At 41.1% G+C, this 14403-nt stretch overlaps 1 protein-coding gene across 2 annotated transcripts in view; it reads right to left on the bottom strand.

The window, feature by feature from the left end:
* Positions 1-1475: 1475 nt before the first annotated feature.
* MIDEAS (mitotic deacetylase associated SANT domain protein) overlaps positions 1476-14403 on the bottom strand; it is a 53733-nt gene continuing 40805 nt past the window's right edge. For both annotated transcript variants that reach the window (XM_063159135.1, XM_063159136.1), the window contains exons 6-14: positions 13822-13964; positions 12869-12972; positions 11443-11518; positions 10208-10296; positions 8938-9087; positions 8555-8734; positions 7940-8139; positions 5419-6850; positions 1476-5100 (exon numbers count right to left, since the gene is read on the bottom strand). In XM_063159135.1, coding sequence (XP_063015205.1) covers positions 6646-6850; positions 7940-8139; positions 8555-8734; positions 8938-9087; positions 10208-10296; positions 11443-11518; positions 12869-12972; positions 13822-13964 — 1147 coding nt within the window. In that variant the 3' untranslated portion in view covers positions 1476-5100; positions 5419-6645. The remainder of the gene's footprint in view (positions 5101-5418; positions 6851-7939; positions 8140-8554; positions 8735-8937; positions 9088-10207; positions 10297-11442; positions 11519-12868; positions 12973-13821; positions 13965-14403) is intronic.

Genomic DNA, 14403 nt, shown 5'->3' with positions numbered 1-14403 from the left:
TAGGGAGTTACTGCAGAACTCCTCACAGTACCACTAACTCAAAGCTTACTGGTCACTAAAATGCTTTATAAGGTTTCTTTCAGTAGCTGAAATAACTTCCAGAAGCTTGGGCTTAGATCCAGCAGTTAAAAAAAAGACAGAACCCAAATTGCTCAAAATGTGTGGGTTTTTTGATCGTCCAAGGTTTGTTTGCACAGCCTCAGATGTAGTGCAAAGACTTCAGCACTTTTGTCAGCTGGCTCTGACAGGGAGGCAAATGCATGATTTAAAGCCTTTAAGTCCTGGTCTGTTATCTCAAGTGAAGGCTTAAGTGTTCCCTGTCTCTTCACACACCAAGCAAAATACTTTTTTCTCCCAATGCTATTGCTGATCCAACCACCACGGGCACAGGAATAAACTAAAACAAGGACCTCTACACTGAGCTGAAAAAATTAGTGTTTTCATGTCTTGGGCCAAGTCTTTCTTCTGCCAGCTTTGCCAAAAATATTGAAATGAAAAGGTCAGCATAAATTAAGAGGTGTGCTGCCTTAGATCCTAAGTGCAATCTCACAGGAGACCAGTCGGGCACTTCTGCCATCTGCTTTATGTAGCATTTGTAGCTTTTGAAGACATCATGCCCACAGGGTGTGAGAAACCTGTGTAGCCTAGTTAACTAAAAGGCAAAGTACCAAAACAGAAGGAAGATCTTTTGAGGATAGATGGAAGCATATTTAAAACCCAAGATATGGATTTTAAATATGCTTCCATCTATCCTCATAAATATGGCAAGAGATCCAACTGCTGCCAGAAGAAACAAAATACATGCTGTGTAACAAAACCTGTGAAATCCCCCCCCCCCTCAGATTCAGGTAACAGGTAAGTGGCTTTAAGACAGTATTTACTAAAGTTTTTTCAAACTTTATCACTGAAAAGTGATGACAGTGATCACTAGATCACAGATACCATGTGATCTGCCACTGAAGCCACTGCACAATTCTCATCTGATGCACGCCCAGCAGGTACGAAGTTACTCCACGATGTCTTTGCCTTGCCCATGGTCTTTGTAGTTGTTTCAGGTAGTGTCAGAATCCCACTGGCCTTACTTAGAGCACAGCAGACCTAGAACTATTCCCCAGGAATTCCTAGCACACTGTCAAGGTTGTTTCTGTCTTTCTGTGAGCGTGCTTGGCTTGGAGGGGAACACACATCCCACCAACACTTCTGCAAAACGGTGGAGCTGCAGATTTCTCGGGGCTCCTGGCAGGTGCCAGTTACTTTCTTGGATGTAAGACATAAAACACAGTGCAGGCTTGTGTCTTGGGGGAAGGTGAGAAACAGCCACCAGAGCTGCTGTGGGAAACACAGGGGAGTACAGAAGAGAGAGCAGACCAGCCATAAATGCTCGGGACAGCCTCCTGTGCATCACAGCCTGCACAAGCCCCCAGCCACTCCCTCACACCATCGAAAACTCACCTAAGAGACTGTTTTATTAACCTCATTTAATAAAAGGTTTTTTACATATATAGAGGATATTAAGTAAATAAGTTACATAGTACATTACAATCACATCTGCAAAGATTTCCTTTAGTGTATTAATATTTTATAAAAAAGCACACAAAAAATAAATTCAGTCCAGTCTATCACAACTGTACAGCAACAGGTAAATATATTTATATATGTACATTTTAAACATGTAACAGTCTTTTAAAAGGTGCCCTAGGCAGCAGACACACAAAAGGAAGTGTCTGCTTATTTGTTAAAATAAAAGTAATATACTTTATTATAAAGCATTTATACAGTAATTACAAAGGCTGACTGTTCCTGTACAGTACACCAAAGCTTTGACTACAAATTTAAAAACAGAACATAAAAAGAATGAACACAAAAAAGTTTTTATCAAATCTGAGCTACAAGGGAAAAAAAATACAGGTGGATAAGCTGCAGGAAACTTTTTTAAAATACACAATTATATTTCTATAAAAATATATGTTGTCTTCTAATCTGGAGAAGTTAAAGGTTTTTTCAGGCTCAGCTGTCAGTAGAATCTTAGTCTTGGAAAGAAAGATCCTTAGACAGCTTGGGATTTAAAGTTTGTGTCTTCCTAACATATGACACAGGAGAGAAGGAGGGAAAGTAAAGCAGCTGAACCCAAGTGATGAATTTACATAGAAACTCAAGCCCCCCCAGAAATCAAACATGATTTGCAGACTCACTTCTCTGTCTCTTTAAAGCTTTATAAACTTCCAGACATACATCAGAAGATAAAGCAGGGAGAAAGTTTGTGTGGGAAAATGTGTATTAGAATAAGGTTTCTGGTAAGCATTGGACTAAATGTGCCATTGTATGAAAGCAAGACTCCTATGGTTATAGTCCTTCCTACTCCCATTTCTTTACAATACAGTATGTATCTGCAGGAACCTTCTAGTCCACTGCCTGAAAGAGAATTAACAAGAGTGTAACTGCAGAGAGTGAGAAAGCTCACATTTGTGATTTAAGAAAGACTTTTTCTGAAAAGTGTTGATTTTAATCTAAGCTTGTTGCAGTGATAAAAATGACTAAAAGCCTCAGTGTGATAAATCAGAGTATTTTTAGTTAAATTGGACTTTATCTACAGTGGGTTTAACAGATTAATTACCTTTAAGCTTTTGAATTTCTATCTTTGTCGTGCCTTTAAGGAGCTACATCCCTACCTCTTTCTAGCCAGCAAAATGCCATGGTCCTGCACAGCTGAGTAAAATTCTGTAGGCCTTCAACTTACAGAGCCAAGTTCTCTCTGATTCCATTACCTGTATCAGTAAAAGAACAAACATCAAGTAAATTAAAATGCAGAGTGGTTCTCGCAGCTAGACTGCAAAACACCTGCAGCTATATCAGATTTGCATCACAAGTGCATGCATCTATCTAGTAATTACATACACACATAGTCTGACAAAACTCAGATGCTATCCCATGCAGATCACAGACCTGAAAGACTGAATCTATCTGTAAAGGGCAGGCAGAAGCACAGGCAGAAGTATGAGATGAGGGCAAGTGTGACCTGTCACTGCACCTCCATGATGCCAAGGGCTGGCATCAAGGCTCAAGCAGGTAATGATCTGAAATGCAGCCATCTGACTGTGGGCTACATGACCACCTGAAGCCTGATCCTGCACTGTAAAAGGCAAATTATTAGTACACATTTACAGAATTGCATTCTATAAATATTTGTTCCCATTTGTTCTTCAAAGCGAAGAGAATCCTTGTTCAAATTAATGACTTTCTTCTGCCTTTTTTTGTAAATTAGCAGCAAACCCTTACACTAAATGGGGATTGATCAATAGGCCCTTAAACGATGGGAAATAATGAGCATGGAGTTTTAAAACAGACGTATCAACAGAACATTGAGAAGCATTTTGTTTGTTTGGGATGTTTTTTTTTTTTAAATCTTAACTGGAATAACAAACTTTAATTAACTGTGCTGCAGTAGAGAGCCACTCTAGTTATTTTTCCCTCACAAAAAGTAGGAGCATAACTCATTTCAGATTAGAAAAATTCCCTTTAAATGCTTTGTCCACAGAAATTGGGTGTTAGTTGTTTGGGTTTTGGTTTTCTTCTTTTTTAAAAAACAATTCTCTGCCAACTTTTGCTAGTAGGCAAGCTCTAATTCAAATGCAGGATCAATTCCAAACTCCTTCTGTAAGCCAGTGAATAGAAGGCTTGGTTTGCTTGTTTGTCTTTTAAGATGACACTTCGAGGAACTGTTTTACTTACTACCATGCCAGAAAAGAAGTCTTCTGGGGCCTACTGGCAATTTGGAAGTATGCTCAGAAACATTCCAACTTGATGCCACTTAGCACATATACCTGATTGTGGTCAGCCCTGCTAAGCCACAGCTGTTATAGAGGTTATCCTCAAAAAAGCCCTTTTGTGATTTTCTTCCAGTAACAGACTGTGTCCAGTTTTCCTGTTCCATTCTTCTTAAACTGCAGCAGGGTGGGACAGAAACAAGCAGTACTGGAATCAGTACATAATTTACACAACATTTTTATGCAAGTAAAGAAAAAACTCTGATTTGTTCTAACCAGCACCTCAACACCTTGTCCTTGACAAGAGGAAAAATTATATCAGTTTCCTAAAGTAGGGATAATCAGTGAACGATCTGGCCTTTGGAAGACTGTAATAATGCTTGCAGTTGGTTCACCTACTCTTCCTCCTGACACAGTGTGCTAAAGCTTCTGTTCTCTCCAAGGGCCCTAAGATAATGGCAGACAAGCATTTCCCCCAATTTATAAAAGAAAAAAAATGTAAATCAACACTGAAATCTTAAAGAGGAAGACTGATTTCCTTAAGCTTCTTTTTAAAAAAGCAGCTTTTAGTTCTTCGCAGTTTTTTAATGATTTTAACAGTTCACAATGTGCCATGTGTTTCTTACTTAGTCAACAAGATCCATTCAGTGTAGGAACATGGAACAGTCATCTAAGTGCTGAAAGGAACCCCAGTTTCGATAGGAATGAAAAATACAATCTTGACAGAAAATTGAACACTTACAGGTGAAAGTGTCAACTTCACAAAGAGTGCAGTCCTTAATGATGTTCCTCCTGATTTTGTAAGAGCAGTAACTGTTTCTGCTATTCAGAAAAAGGATTCTATGCAAAGGCATAGATATGTCAAAGCAAATGTTGTACAATACAATGCCTCCCAAACAAAAGAGTGAAGCCATCATGGTTGCATAAAACTACAGGGAAAGATGACTGACAGACAACAAGCTGGAGTTACAGCCTCTTTCTATAGTTAACCAGGAATTTATCTAGCAGCTGGAAGGGTCAAGATTTAAATTAAAAAAATCTGCCAGTCAGGCACACTCAGTAGTTCACATACAACAGCATCTCTTGGATCCCTGCTGGGGAAGGCAGGAGCAATCAGCTCCTACAGTCTGGTCTGACGCAGTGCCAGCACCCGAGAAGCTGGGGATCACTGCTGCTCCTAAGCACTGGATGGAGGGAGGAAGCTGGGCAGCCAGGCTATAGGATGGCACTAGCTGGCCATGAAGCACAAGTGATTCTCTGCATCCTTACAAAATAATGATAAATGTGGGCTATAAAGATGTACAGAACAATCCTGTGCGAATTTAACATTTGTCACCTGGTGTAGGGGCCTGAGTTAACTTATGTATTGTAAATATATGTATGGCAGTGAAAGATCTTTGTATTGTATTAGTGACCCTGCCCTGATTCTAGTTATTGTAAATGGGCTGCAGCTGTGATGTCCTTGATTGGGCAGCAGCTGTAGCCCATGGAGGTAACTGAGATAAAAGGGGGCAGGGTGGTCAGGGAGAGCCTGGGAGAGGAGCCCTGACCGAGAAGCAACAACACCACTGCTGTGAAGATCTGCCGTGAGAAAACCACCAAGAAGGTATGAGACTCAGGAAATATAATTATACAACAATATGAATACAACAACCTGGCCCACTTCTTAACTCTCACCAGCAGCTTTTGGCAGCTAGACTTTTTGGGCTACTAGCTTGTGTCAGTTCTGAAGAAGAGTCAGCCTTTCAGCAAAGAGAACAGCTCATAGCAGGACAACCCAGCAGGCAGCACTGCCCTGCCACTGGTGTGCAAGTGGGTGACAAGCTTCTCCTGTACATGCTGTCTGACAGCAACTGCCTGGGAAACTAGGGCCCTGCCATAAAAGCTTGATGATGGCAATTTCAAGGAGTAAATGAGGGCTGCTACAAGAGAGAAGAGGATATTGAGAGGTAAAAGCATTCACAGAGGGATGACTGCTGGAGATGAGACTCCATTCCTCCCATTTTTGAGGTGCACACAAGAAGATCTGGGTTCATTTTCACTAAACAAACTTGCTCCCATTTATGTAAATTACAACCCAGCAATTTTCATTTTAAATTGCACTTGTGAAGCCCAGACTCCTTTAAGTTAATCAAAGGCTGACTATTTTGTTTTCCAAGATGAGACAACCTGCAAGGCCTCTTATCACACAGGATATTTTCATATCCATTGCTATGTTCTTAATGCCATAAGATAACTGACCTCAGGCTTCCGTTTGAAAAATAAAACTTCCTCTCAAAAGGAAGAAGAGTGTCTTGCTCATCCTACTTTTCATTTTTGTGAAACAGTGGTCAAAAGTGCACACCATTTTTCCACAAAACTTGTTGTCTGCCTGAATAACTGCTCAGAAGGAAAGGCAGGAAAGAATAAAAGAAGAAGAACTTGCTAAGAAAGGAAAAAACTGGAAATCACCAGTGTCATAGTAACTGGATACACTTAGCTCAAAGTAGAGCTTCATTTTCTTGCTCCAGTCTGGAAACCTTTATATCCAAGAGTCCTACTACCACAATTCCTGACAAGAATAAAAAGAAAGGTCTGACTGACCTGAGAGAACTTACTTCCACTGCAGGTGACATTATTCTATTATGTACCTCAGGTATCATTATAAATAGGAATCTTATCAGTCTTAAAAAAAAATCCAAGTTGAAACAAATCTTGTTATCCACCATTCTGGCTTGTTCAGTACTGGCAAGGTGAAGTGGAACACATGATATGAGGAAATGGCAGCACTGAAACCAAAACCAGATGGTTCAGGTAAGAAAAGTGCAAGCAAAAAACAAACGAGACCAGCGAGAGGGAGGTTGGGTCCAGCCTTGCTACTCCCTCCACTTCTGGTCTCCTGCTATATTTCTCCATCTTCATCCGAGCTGGCGCTGCTGCTGCCGCTGCTGCTGCTGCCGCTGTCGCTGCTCTCGTCCTGCTGGGCCTGGCTGCGGGCGGCCGCCGCCGCCGCCTCCTTCTGCTGCTGCTTCAGCGCCGCCGCCTTCTTCTCCTGCTCCGCGTGGCTCTTCATGTGAGCGCTGCGGCTCTTCACCTTGTAGAACACCCTGAGGAAAGCACACAGGGACATCAGCACTGGCCTCTCCTATGGCCTCCTTCAACATTTCTCTGGAAGAGCTTCTGCTGCTCTGGCTCAAGTTCATGAGCTTCAGCTCCGGAACTCCCACAGGCACTGCGATAGAGCACCTACAGCAAACACCATTCAGGACATGGAGAGCAAGGTGCAATGCTAGCAGGGGATCCTGAGCTTGATTTCTTACTGTGGCCATTTCTCATTCAGCTGTGAATTCAGAGGGGCAGTGCTGGTATCTGAATTATGCACGTGCTGCTTAACATAGCCCTGGTTTCAGGCATACCCCTGTGCTGCAACAATACCGTTAGCAGTGAGGCAAATGATGGCCCAATGCCACTCCTGAGCCTTGTCCAGAGAGTTTGAAATACTTCAGCTTTTTCCTTCTGACTCTACATTTCTGTCATCTGTTCTTCACCCTCCACCACTAACTATTTGGATTTTGCACGAAGCGCCACAAGTGTAGTTCAGACATCATTAAGAAGCCTTGTCTGCTTGTCCTGTTATTTTAAGAGTAAGCAACTTATGTAGGGAACTGAATTTTCTTGACAGTTTGATTCTGGTGGCAACAGACATACAAAAAATACTAAAACTCTGTGAGGAAATACAAATATATTTGACATTTACCAAAGACAGCTGCAAATGTAACCAGATGAACTATGTACCTACTAAACCTAATAAACTGCTGCAATAATGATGGTAACGTCTCGTGTTTCTAGACCACTGTTCTTAAGTTTACACCATGTTCTTTATATGTTATCTAGCAAATACATAGAAACTTGTTGTTACAAAAATGTAAGCATTACAGAGGGCCAACACAGCAGCTGCCTGAAAGTGCAGCTTAACACCAACTACTGTACACAGCTGAAATACAGGTGGTATCTCATGCCATTTGAAGAAAAACAAGCCTTAATTTGCAAGTATTAGTGGGGCAGTAATTAATTAGAGCTATTGCCAATGTCTATGGCCTATATAGAAAGACAGAAAGTTCATTTGGGAAAAAGCTTCCACAGGAGATGCCCTACTGTGATTCTGTGACTATTGCTGGAAGCAGAGTTGGTCTTACCTGCCACATTTTTTACATGGAAATGTGTTTTCTGTGTTTTGTGTTTTACTGGTAGCATCTGGTTTTATCTTCTGTTTCCTCTTCTTCCTCTGCACTGGAGCAGTAAAAGGCTTTCGAGGCTTCACTGTTGTCTCCCTTGGCTTCCTCCCAATTCTGCCCATGACAGTTGCCTCGTGACTCCTCATATTGGTGTTGCTGGCCTTTGCAAAGAGGAGAAGAATTGAGTCAAAGTGACACTTAAACCCACCATCAGAAGGAAGACAGTGGCTGAGCTCCTGTGCTTCACTCATTCCAGACAAAGGTTTTATTTAATGGCAAAATCTTCAGGTTATTTTAAGGACAGTTCTCATCACGGCCCTCTGTGTCCACCAGCCACAAAGAATTCATTGCATTTTTCTGCCTTACACATCCCAGTTCTCTCATCACAGCTCACAGTCTGATTGATAGTAACACTCTGATCCTACCTCAGCCCAAACTCTTGCTCCAGAAAAGTTAGAGATGGAAAACTCCAGAAAAGTTAGAGATGGAAACATCTGGAACTGCCCACATGTTTTCTAAACCATTTGCAAAGTGAAGGTGGCATAGAAAGCACAACATGCACAATGCAGCACTTACTATTAAACCATCTTGTAGTGTCTGTTCATCTTTCAGAGCATTGGCGCTCCTCCTTCTGTTATCCAACCCTTCCTCTGCCTCCTCTTCTTCCTCCTCTTCCTCCTCCTCCTCCACATGCCCCTGTTCCTCACTGAAGATGTCCCTTCTGAGAGGAAGAACACGTGCAAACCTATGGGAACTCTTCACCAGAAGACAAAGGAACTGTTAATTTTGATGCCTGTAGGTAAATGACATTATGTGACACAGGACACAAATTTGTGAGTCTGGACTCCTGTGGAGAAGCCAGATTGTTTGTGCTTTTGATTTGACCAGTAAATGAGACAATACACAAGACTCCAAACCACAGCCCAAAAGAGGTGAGAGAAATGTAGGAAATTACTTACCTTGATGTCAACTTCAGCTTCATCTTTCATTGATCTCTCATTAGCACCATCAATGTCCCCAAAGATTAAGGTCCCATTCCGACCAATTTTCACCTGTTTCTTGTATGTGTAGTAGAATTCTACACATTGAGCCACTGTTTTGGTTTTTATCTGTTGTTTAAAAAACATAAAACTCCAGTGGATTACATGATTTTAAAAAGATTTATAAATAATTACTAGGGGTGCAATAAATATACTTTGTATTTTCTTTCCTTAGTAGTTTCCATTCCACCACAGCTGCTGTTCAAGCCTCTTTTTCTGTGTCATATTCACCTGTCTGCCTCATCCCCCAGCATATCCCCTACTGCCACTGTTATTCACTGAGAACTAGAGGACAAACTTTCCAAAGAAAAACTGGTTAATGTAAAGGTGACAGAACCTGGAACTGTGTAAGCCTAATGCACCTCTTAGCCTCTGAAATGTTCCAGTTGAGCTATCAGGCTTGACAGCAGCTTCTCAGTTTTATGGAGGAGCTTTATTTTGCAGCAGCACTTCAGAGAAGACCAGACCAGAATACCAATCCAAAAATGGAACTGAAGGTTTGCAGCCCCTTCCCGTTTTGGCCATGTCATTTTGTAGGCATATGGTGGTGGACAATTATCAGCATGGACTTGTGACCATCTACATATTCTGCATCAGTGATTTCTCTGAAATGTTTGGAATATATTTTCAACTTCTGAGCTTTTGCAATTTAAATGTCTTTGGGGATTTTATTCAGTAAATACGTTTGCAGTTCCTGGTTTTGCACTCTCCTTCAGTGATTTCCCCCTTGCTGACAAGTCATACCTCATCAAAACATGGGAGTGATCATTTCTCCTATCATTGTCACAACACTGGAGAGATCTAAAGGATGCATCATTCTCATATCCTTCTTTGGTCCTCTCCATCAGTGGCAAAGATGTGTTTCTTTTCAGTTTTATCAGCAAGCCATTTAAGCTAAACACTGCCAATGCTCTATAAATGTGCTCTGCAGAGGAGATAGCTGTAGCATGGACTTATGGAAGTAATGCAGTTTAAATGCCAGGGTTAAGCAAAACAAACATGATTGCTTAGCTTTCTGGTGAGATTTCAAGCTGTGCTGGAGGCTGACATTTCTCTGAAATCTTTTGAGTGTGGGACCTAATGCTAGATCTAAAACTGAGGTTTCAGAAAAATCAAGATTGAACTTCCTGTATAAAATGTTCAACAAACATGTAAAAATGTATCATAAAAACAAACAAAAGTAACTTACAAGCTTTTGGACCAAGAAAAAGTCTTTTTTGTAGATTGCAATGCCTTTGTTGAATAGCTTTTTTTCGGCAACCTTCCACTTGTCTGATCCTGTAGGTAAAAGTAAGTTATAATGAAAACCCATATAATTTCAAATGTTTACTCTTCTTCATACCTCTTCTTCATGTTTGCCTTAAATAAGACCAGTACACACATGAGGGTGCAGTCTCTCCTTGAGCCTACTACAGAAAAAGTGCAGACTGCTGTTAACTCCTCCCTTACTGCTCCACCCCAGCTCTCCTCCCAACACTTCCTTTGTGCTAGATCAAGTGCTCATCACCACAGGTTAACTCAGCTCAGCTTGCAAAAACCACTCAATTAGATGAACTAAGATGTTGCCCAAGCAAGGTGAAGTGACACACTTCGTGGTGACCCAGTCATAAGATTTTATAGTAGGGTGATGGTGGGGGAAGAACAGGATCTTCTCTTTCAGCAGCAATCTGTACTTGAAGATTTGCTACATTTCCAGTATTCCTCAAATATTCCTTGCCTCTAACAATAACATTCTCGAATCCCCTCCTTCCTTATAGATATTCTTCAACTAATCTTTGCCAACAACTACAGTAGCAATGCATAGTAACAAAAATGTATTTTCTATGCTTTGTGGTACCAGCTATTAAGACATCTCTCTACCACTTTATATCAGATCTTTCAGGTGACTTGGGTCTCTCCAGATCACTGAAATCAGTGTCAGACAGCTGACTATTTTCTAATTAGGTGCATGACAACAAAGCTAGCTTATGGCATTTAAATTTTGACTAAACACTAACAGGTATTCATAGCTGGCTGAGGCTTCTTCAGCAAGCTTGAAAACTACTCCCCATAAAACCCCTGCTTAACTCCACCCTGGAAACTCATGCCAGAGAGGCTATGATTCTAAGGTTACCACAGCCTTTCTTGTACATACTGGCTATCGTTCTACGTTCTCTTTGTCTTAGTGCAAGGGATTACCTTCCCTTTTCCCCATAAAGAAAATGAGAACTCATACCTATCCCAATACACATGCACATGTTCAGAAGGATACAGTGTTTCTTACATTTAAAGTGTCTTAATTTGCATAAGCAAAAATTCTGGCAAGCCATCATTTGAGTTACAAGAGAGGATTGCTCTATTAATCTTCTTGTAATGTAACAGAGTACCCCAAAAAATCAGAGAAGGATATAAGCAGGTAGCACAGAGTTGTTCTGGTTGACAAACCTGTGTAGTGATAATCTGCCAAAGGGTGGGTAGGTGGTCTCACTGGATTCTTCAACAGCAGTTTGGTCAGAGCTCCCTTGGATAAACACAAGTAAAAGAATTACTTTAATGTTTGGGGTATTAAAAACAAAGATCAGGCAATTGTCAATCCCCTCTTTTCTGTGGCAAGCTAACAGAAAAGAAACAGAACACAATTTACCACTTGGGACAACTTTAAAAATCACATTCTTGACTGTCCATCTAATCTTGAGTACAAGAGGCAAGTGGTACATTCTTGGCACCTCTTCACATCTGTGAATTGACACAACCACCAGGGTACTGGGAGAGAGCTAATTCCATACATAGAGACCTTGCATCAGTTTCCTCTCATTAACCAAAGGCCTATTACACACATATCCAAACATGCTGCCCTAAATGACACCTGTTTTACATATCCAAGTAATTGTAATTTGATCTCACTTGACTGAGCATTATTTTAAAATAAATCAGCAGTCATGTGACTGAAAGATGACACATACAAAACCCCCACCTCTCAAGCTGCTTTTTAGTTTTCATTTAAACCAGAAAGCTTTCAAATTCTGTAGGAAGGAGACAACAGAATCGTGCTTCCACTGGCAGTTTCAACCACCTGAACAATGAGTTCCTGCTGTCAGAGGCAGTCCTGCTCCTCTCTAATGCCAACAGCAGCATTCACAACAATGGGCTGCCAGAAACCTAACACACACACACACACAAAAACTACTTTCTGTTTGATCTCTTCTCTGATGCAAGTCCATGCAGCCTCACAAGTGTCAGTGCCACAGGATGGGAAACAAGCAGCCAGGCAAAAGTGTGGGATACTCCTGAATACAGGGCAGATTTATGCCAGTCTAAATCAGTCATAGAACTATAAAAAGACGATAAAGCTTTGCTGTTTGCTCTGCTCTTTGATATTACCTCCCAGAGGTATCAAAGGGCAATAATGAAAGTGTATCATTTCTTACAATACTGGTATAAAATTAGCAGGACAGTTGTTCTGCAGACACAGACAGAGAAGTCAAATGGATCAACCAAAACAAAGAGGTGCAAGACACTGCCCTCTGACTCAGCTTTCAGCCCCAGCCTCTTATTTTTCCCTTCTACACAGTAACCTTTCCAGGAAGACAACATCTAAGATTAATTTAGAAGTCTTGGCTCACTTGCCCTGATAGACTGTCAGTGTGTTTGTTAAAAAGCCAAACATGTCCAAGTTGGAAATACAAAAGTAAGTGCACACGGCACTGTACATTGGTCAGAACCCACATCAGGGACGTACAAGGGACACCAAACAATGGGAACCAGATGCACTGAAAGGAATTTGCAAGGCTCTCCTCTCAGGAATGAGAAGTTACCTGACCTGCCTTAACATCTTTGACCACAATTGAGGTGAACAGTGGGGCAGACTCACCAGAATGCTTCCTTTTTCTTCATGTAAGAAATGCAATGCGAGCTCCTGGTTGGTTCCACCCCCAGGAAAAATGCTTGAACAGGCAGCAGCTAGCAGGTTTTCCACTGTTTCCACAGGGGTACCCAAAAAAATCAGAAAAGAAGATTAAAATGAAGTTTCCTACTGCATTGGCATGATTAATTACTTCTTTTGAAAGAGAAATAGACATAACAGAAAGTAAAACTCAGAGAAGCTGCATGTCCTTGCAAATTTATCTGAGTCAAATTTGGACCCCAGCACTCATTAGGCTACAAGGTCATGCAGCACTATTTACACATGGAATTTCTTGCAAATCTCCTCCCTGCTCTTCCCACCTCCCTTCACCTCACACATTTCTTGAATCCACCCTTATATTGTGAATTTCCATTTCACAAAACTCTTTTTTCTCTCTTATTCAAAAATGTTTCTTCCAAGCTTGCCCACTTCCTCTTCCCTTCAGGATTTATACAGAACACAACCCATGTGTAACAGAAGCAGTCAGCTCCCCAGGTCTGCTACTAGCCACCACAACTCCTGCTTCCTCATCCTCACTTCAGTCTACAACTCGATTTTTTTTAAATACTATTACATCTAGAACATCCCTCAAAAATACAGGAGTTGAGTGTGTGTGGTTTTCAACGTTAACGAAACCAAGGAAGCTTCACTGAGCAAAAGGCTGCTCTTGGCCTGACAGAAGCAACAGTCCCAGTTTTTTCACTATTAAAAGAACCAACCGATCCTACCAGCTTCCCCTTGCCCCATACATGCAATCTGATAAACAAGTTTTGCTCCTAAAACTGTTTTCAAGACCACTCAAACATGTCACTTGAATGGTAGCTCTAAAAGATTTTTAATTATGCCTACAGTAGATACGTGGTTATCCCTACAACCACTGCGACAACTCTGCCCTCTTTAACAGCCTTCCACCTTCTTACCATTCTCCTGGGTGACTTTGTTGGTTTCCAAGTCATCCCATGGCTGCCACACCAGCTCTGCTTTATGTTCATCAGCTTCTGCCAGAGATCTGTCTTGCAGTGATGGGATTTCTGCTTGAAAGCGAGTTCCTACATTTATTCGCCTGCAGAGAAGGAAAAATGTTACAGTCAGGCCACCTTTACAATACCCAGGAAGTCTCAGTCTCTGCTAGAAACACTAATGGAAGAACCAAACGAAGAAACAAATGCATATACAAATGCAGGCTCTTGCATATAACACCAACAGTGTTGTAGGTTACATAAGTAACTTAGAAGTTGAGAGGTTTTACATCTATTACCAGTTTCCATTTTTTTATGTTCCATTTTTTTTTATCAGCATAGGTTGAAACTGTATTTAAATTAGCATCCCCTAATAGTTGCTCAAAGAACAGTGATTGGCTTCCAATAATCATCACTTTTGGAGAGGCTCTCATATAGGGTCCTCTTATGGCAAGCTTGCTCCTCAGGCATAAGACAGGTAAGCCTGTTTTAGTATTAACATTTTGTCAGCCAACAACTGAATCAGATGTCCTTTCCAACCTA

This window comes from Melospiza melodia, chromosome 6 (assembly GCF_035770615.1).
Source record: "Melospiza melodia melodia isolate bMelMel2 chromosome 6, bMelMel2.pri, whole genome shotgun sequence".
NCBI classification, from domain to species: domain Eukaryota; kingdom Metazoa; phylum Chordata; class Aves; order Passeriformes; family Passerellidae; genus Melospiza; species Melospiza melodia.
Note: the sequence above shows the minus strand (reverse complement) of the source record. Positions and strands in the feature narration are given on the sequence as shown.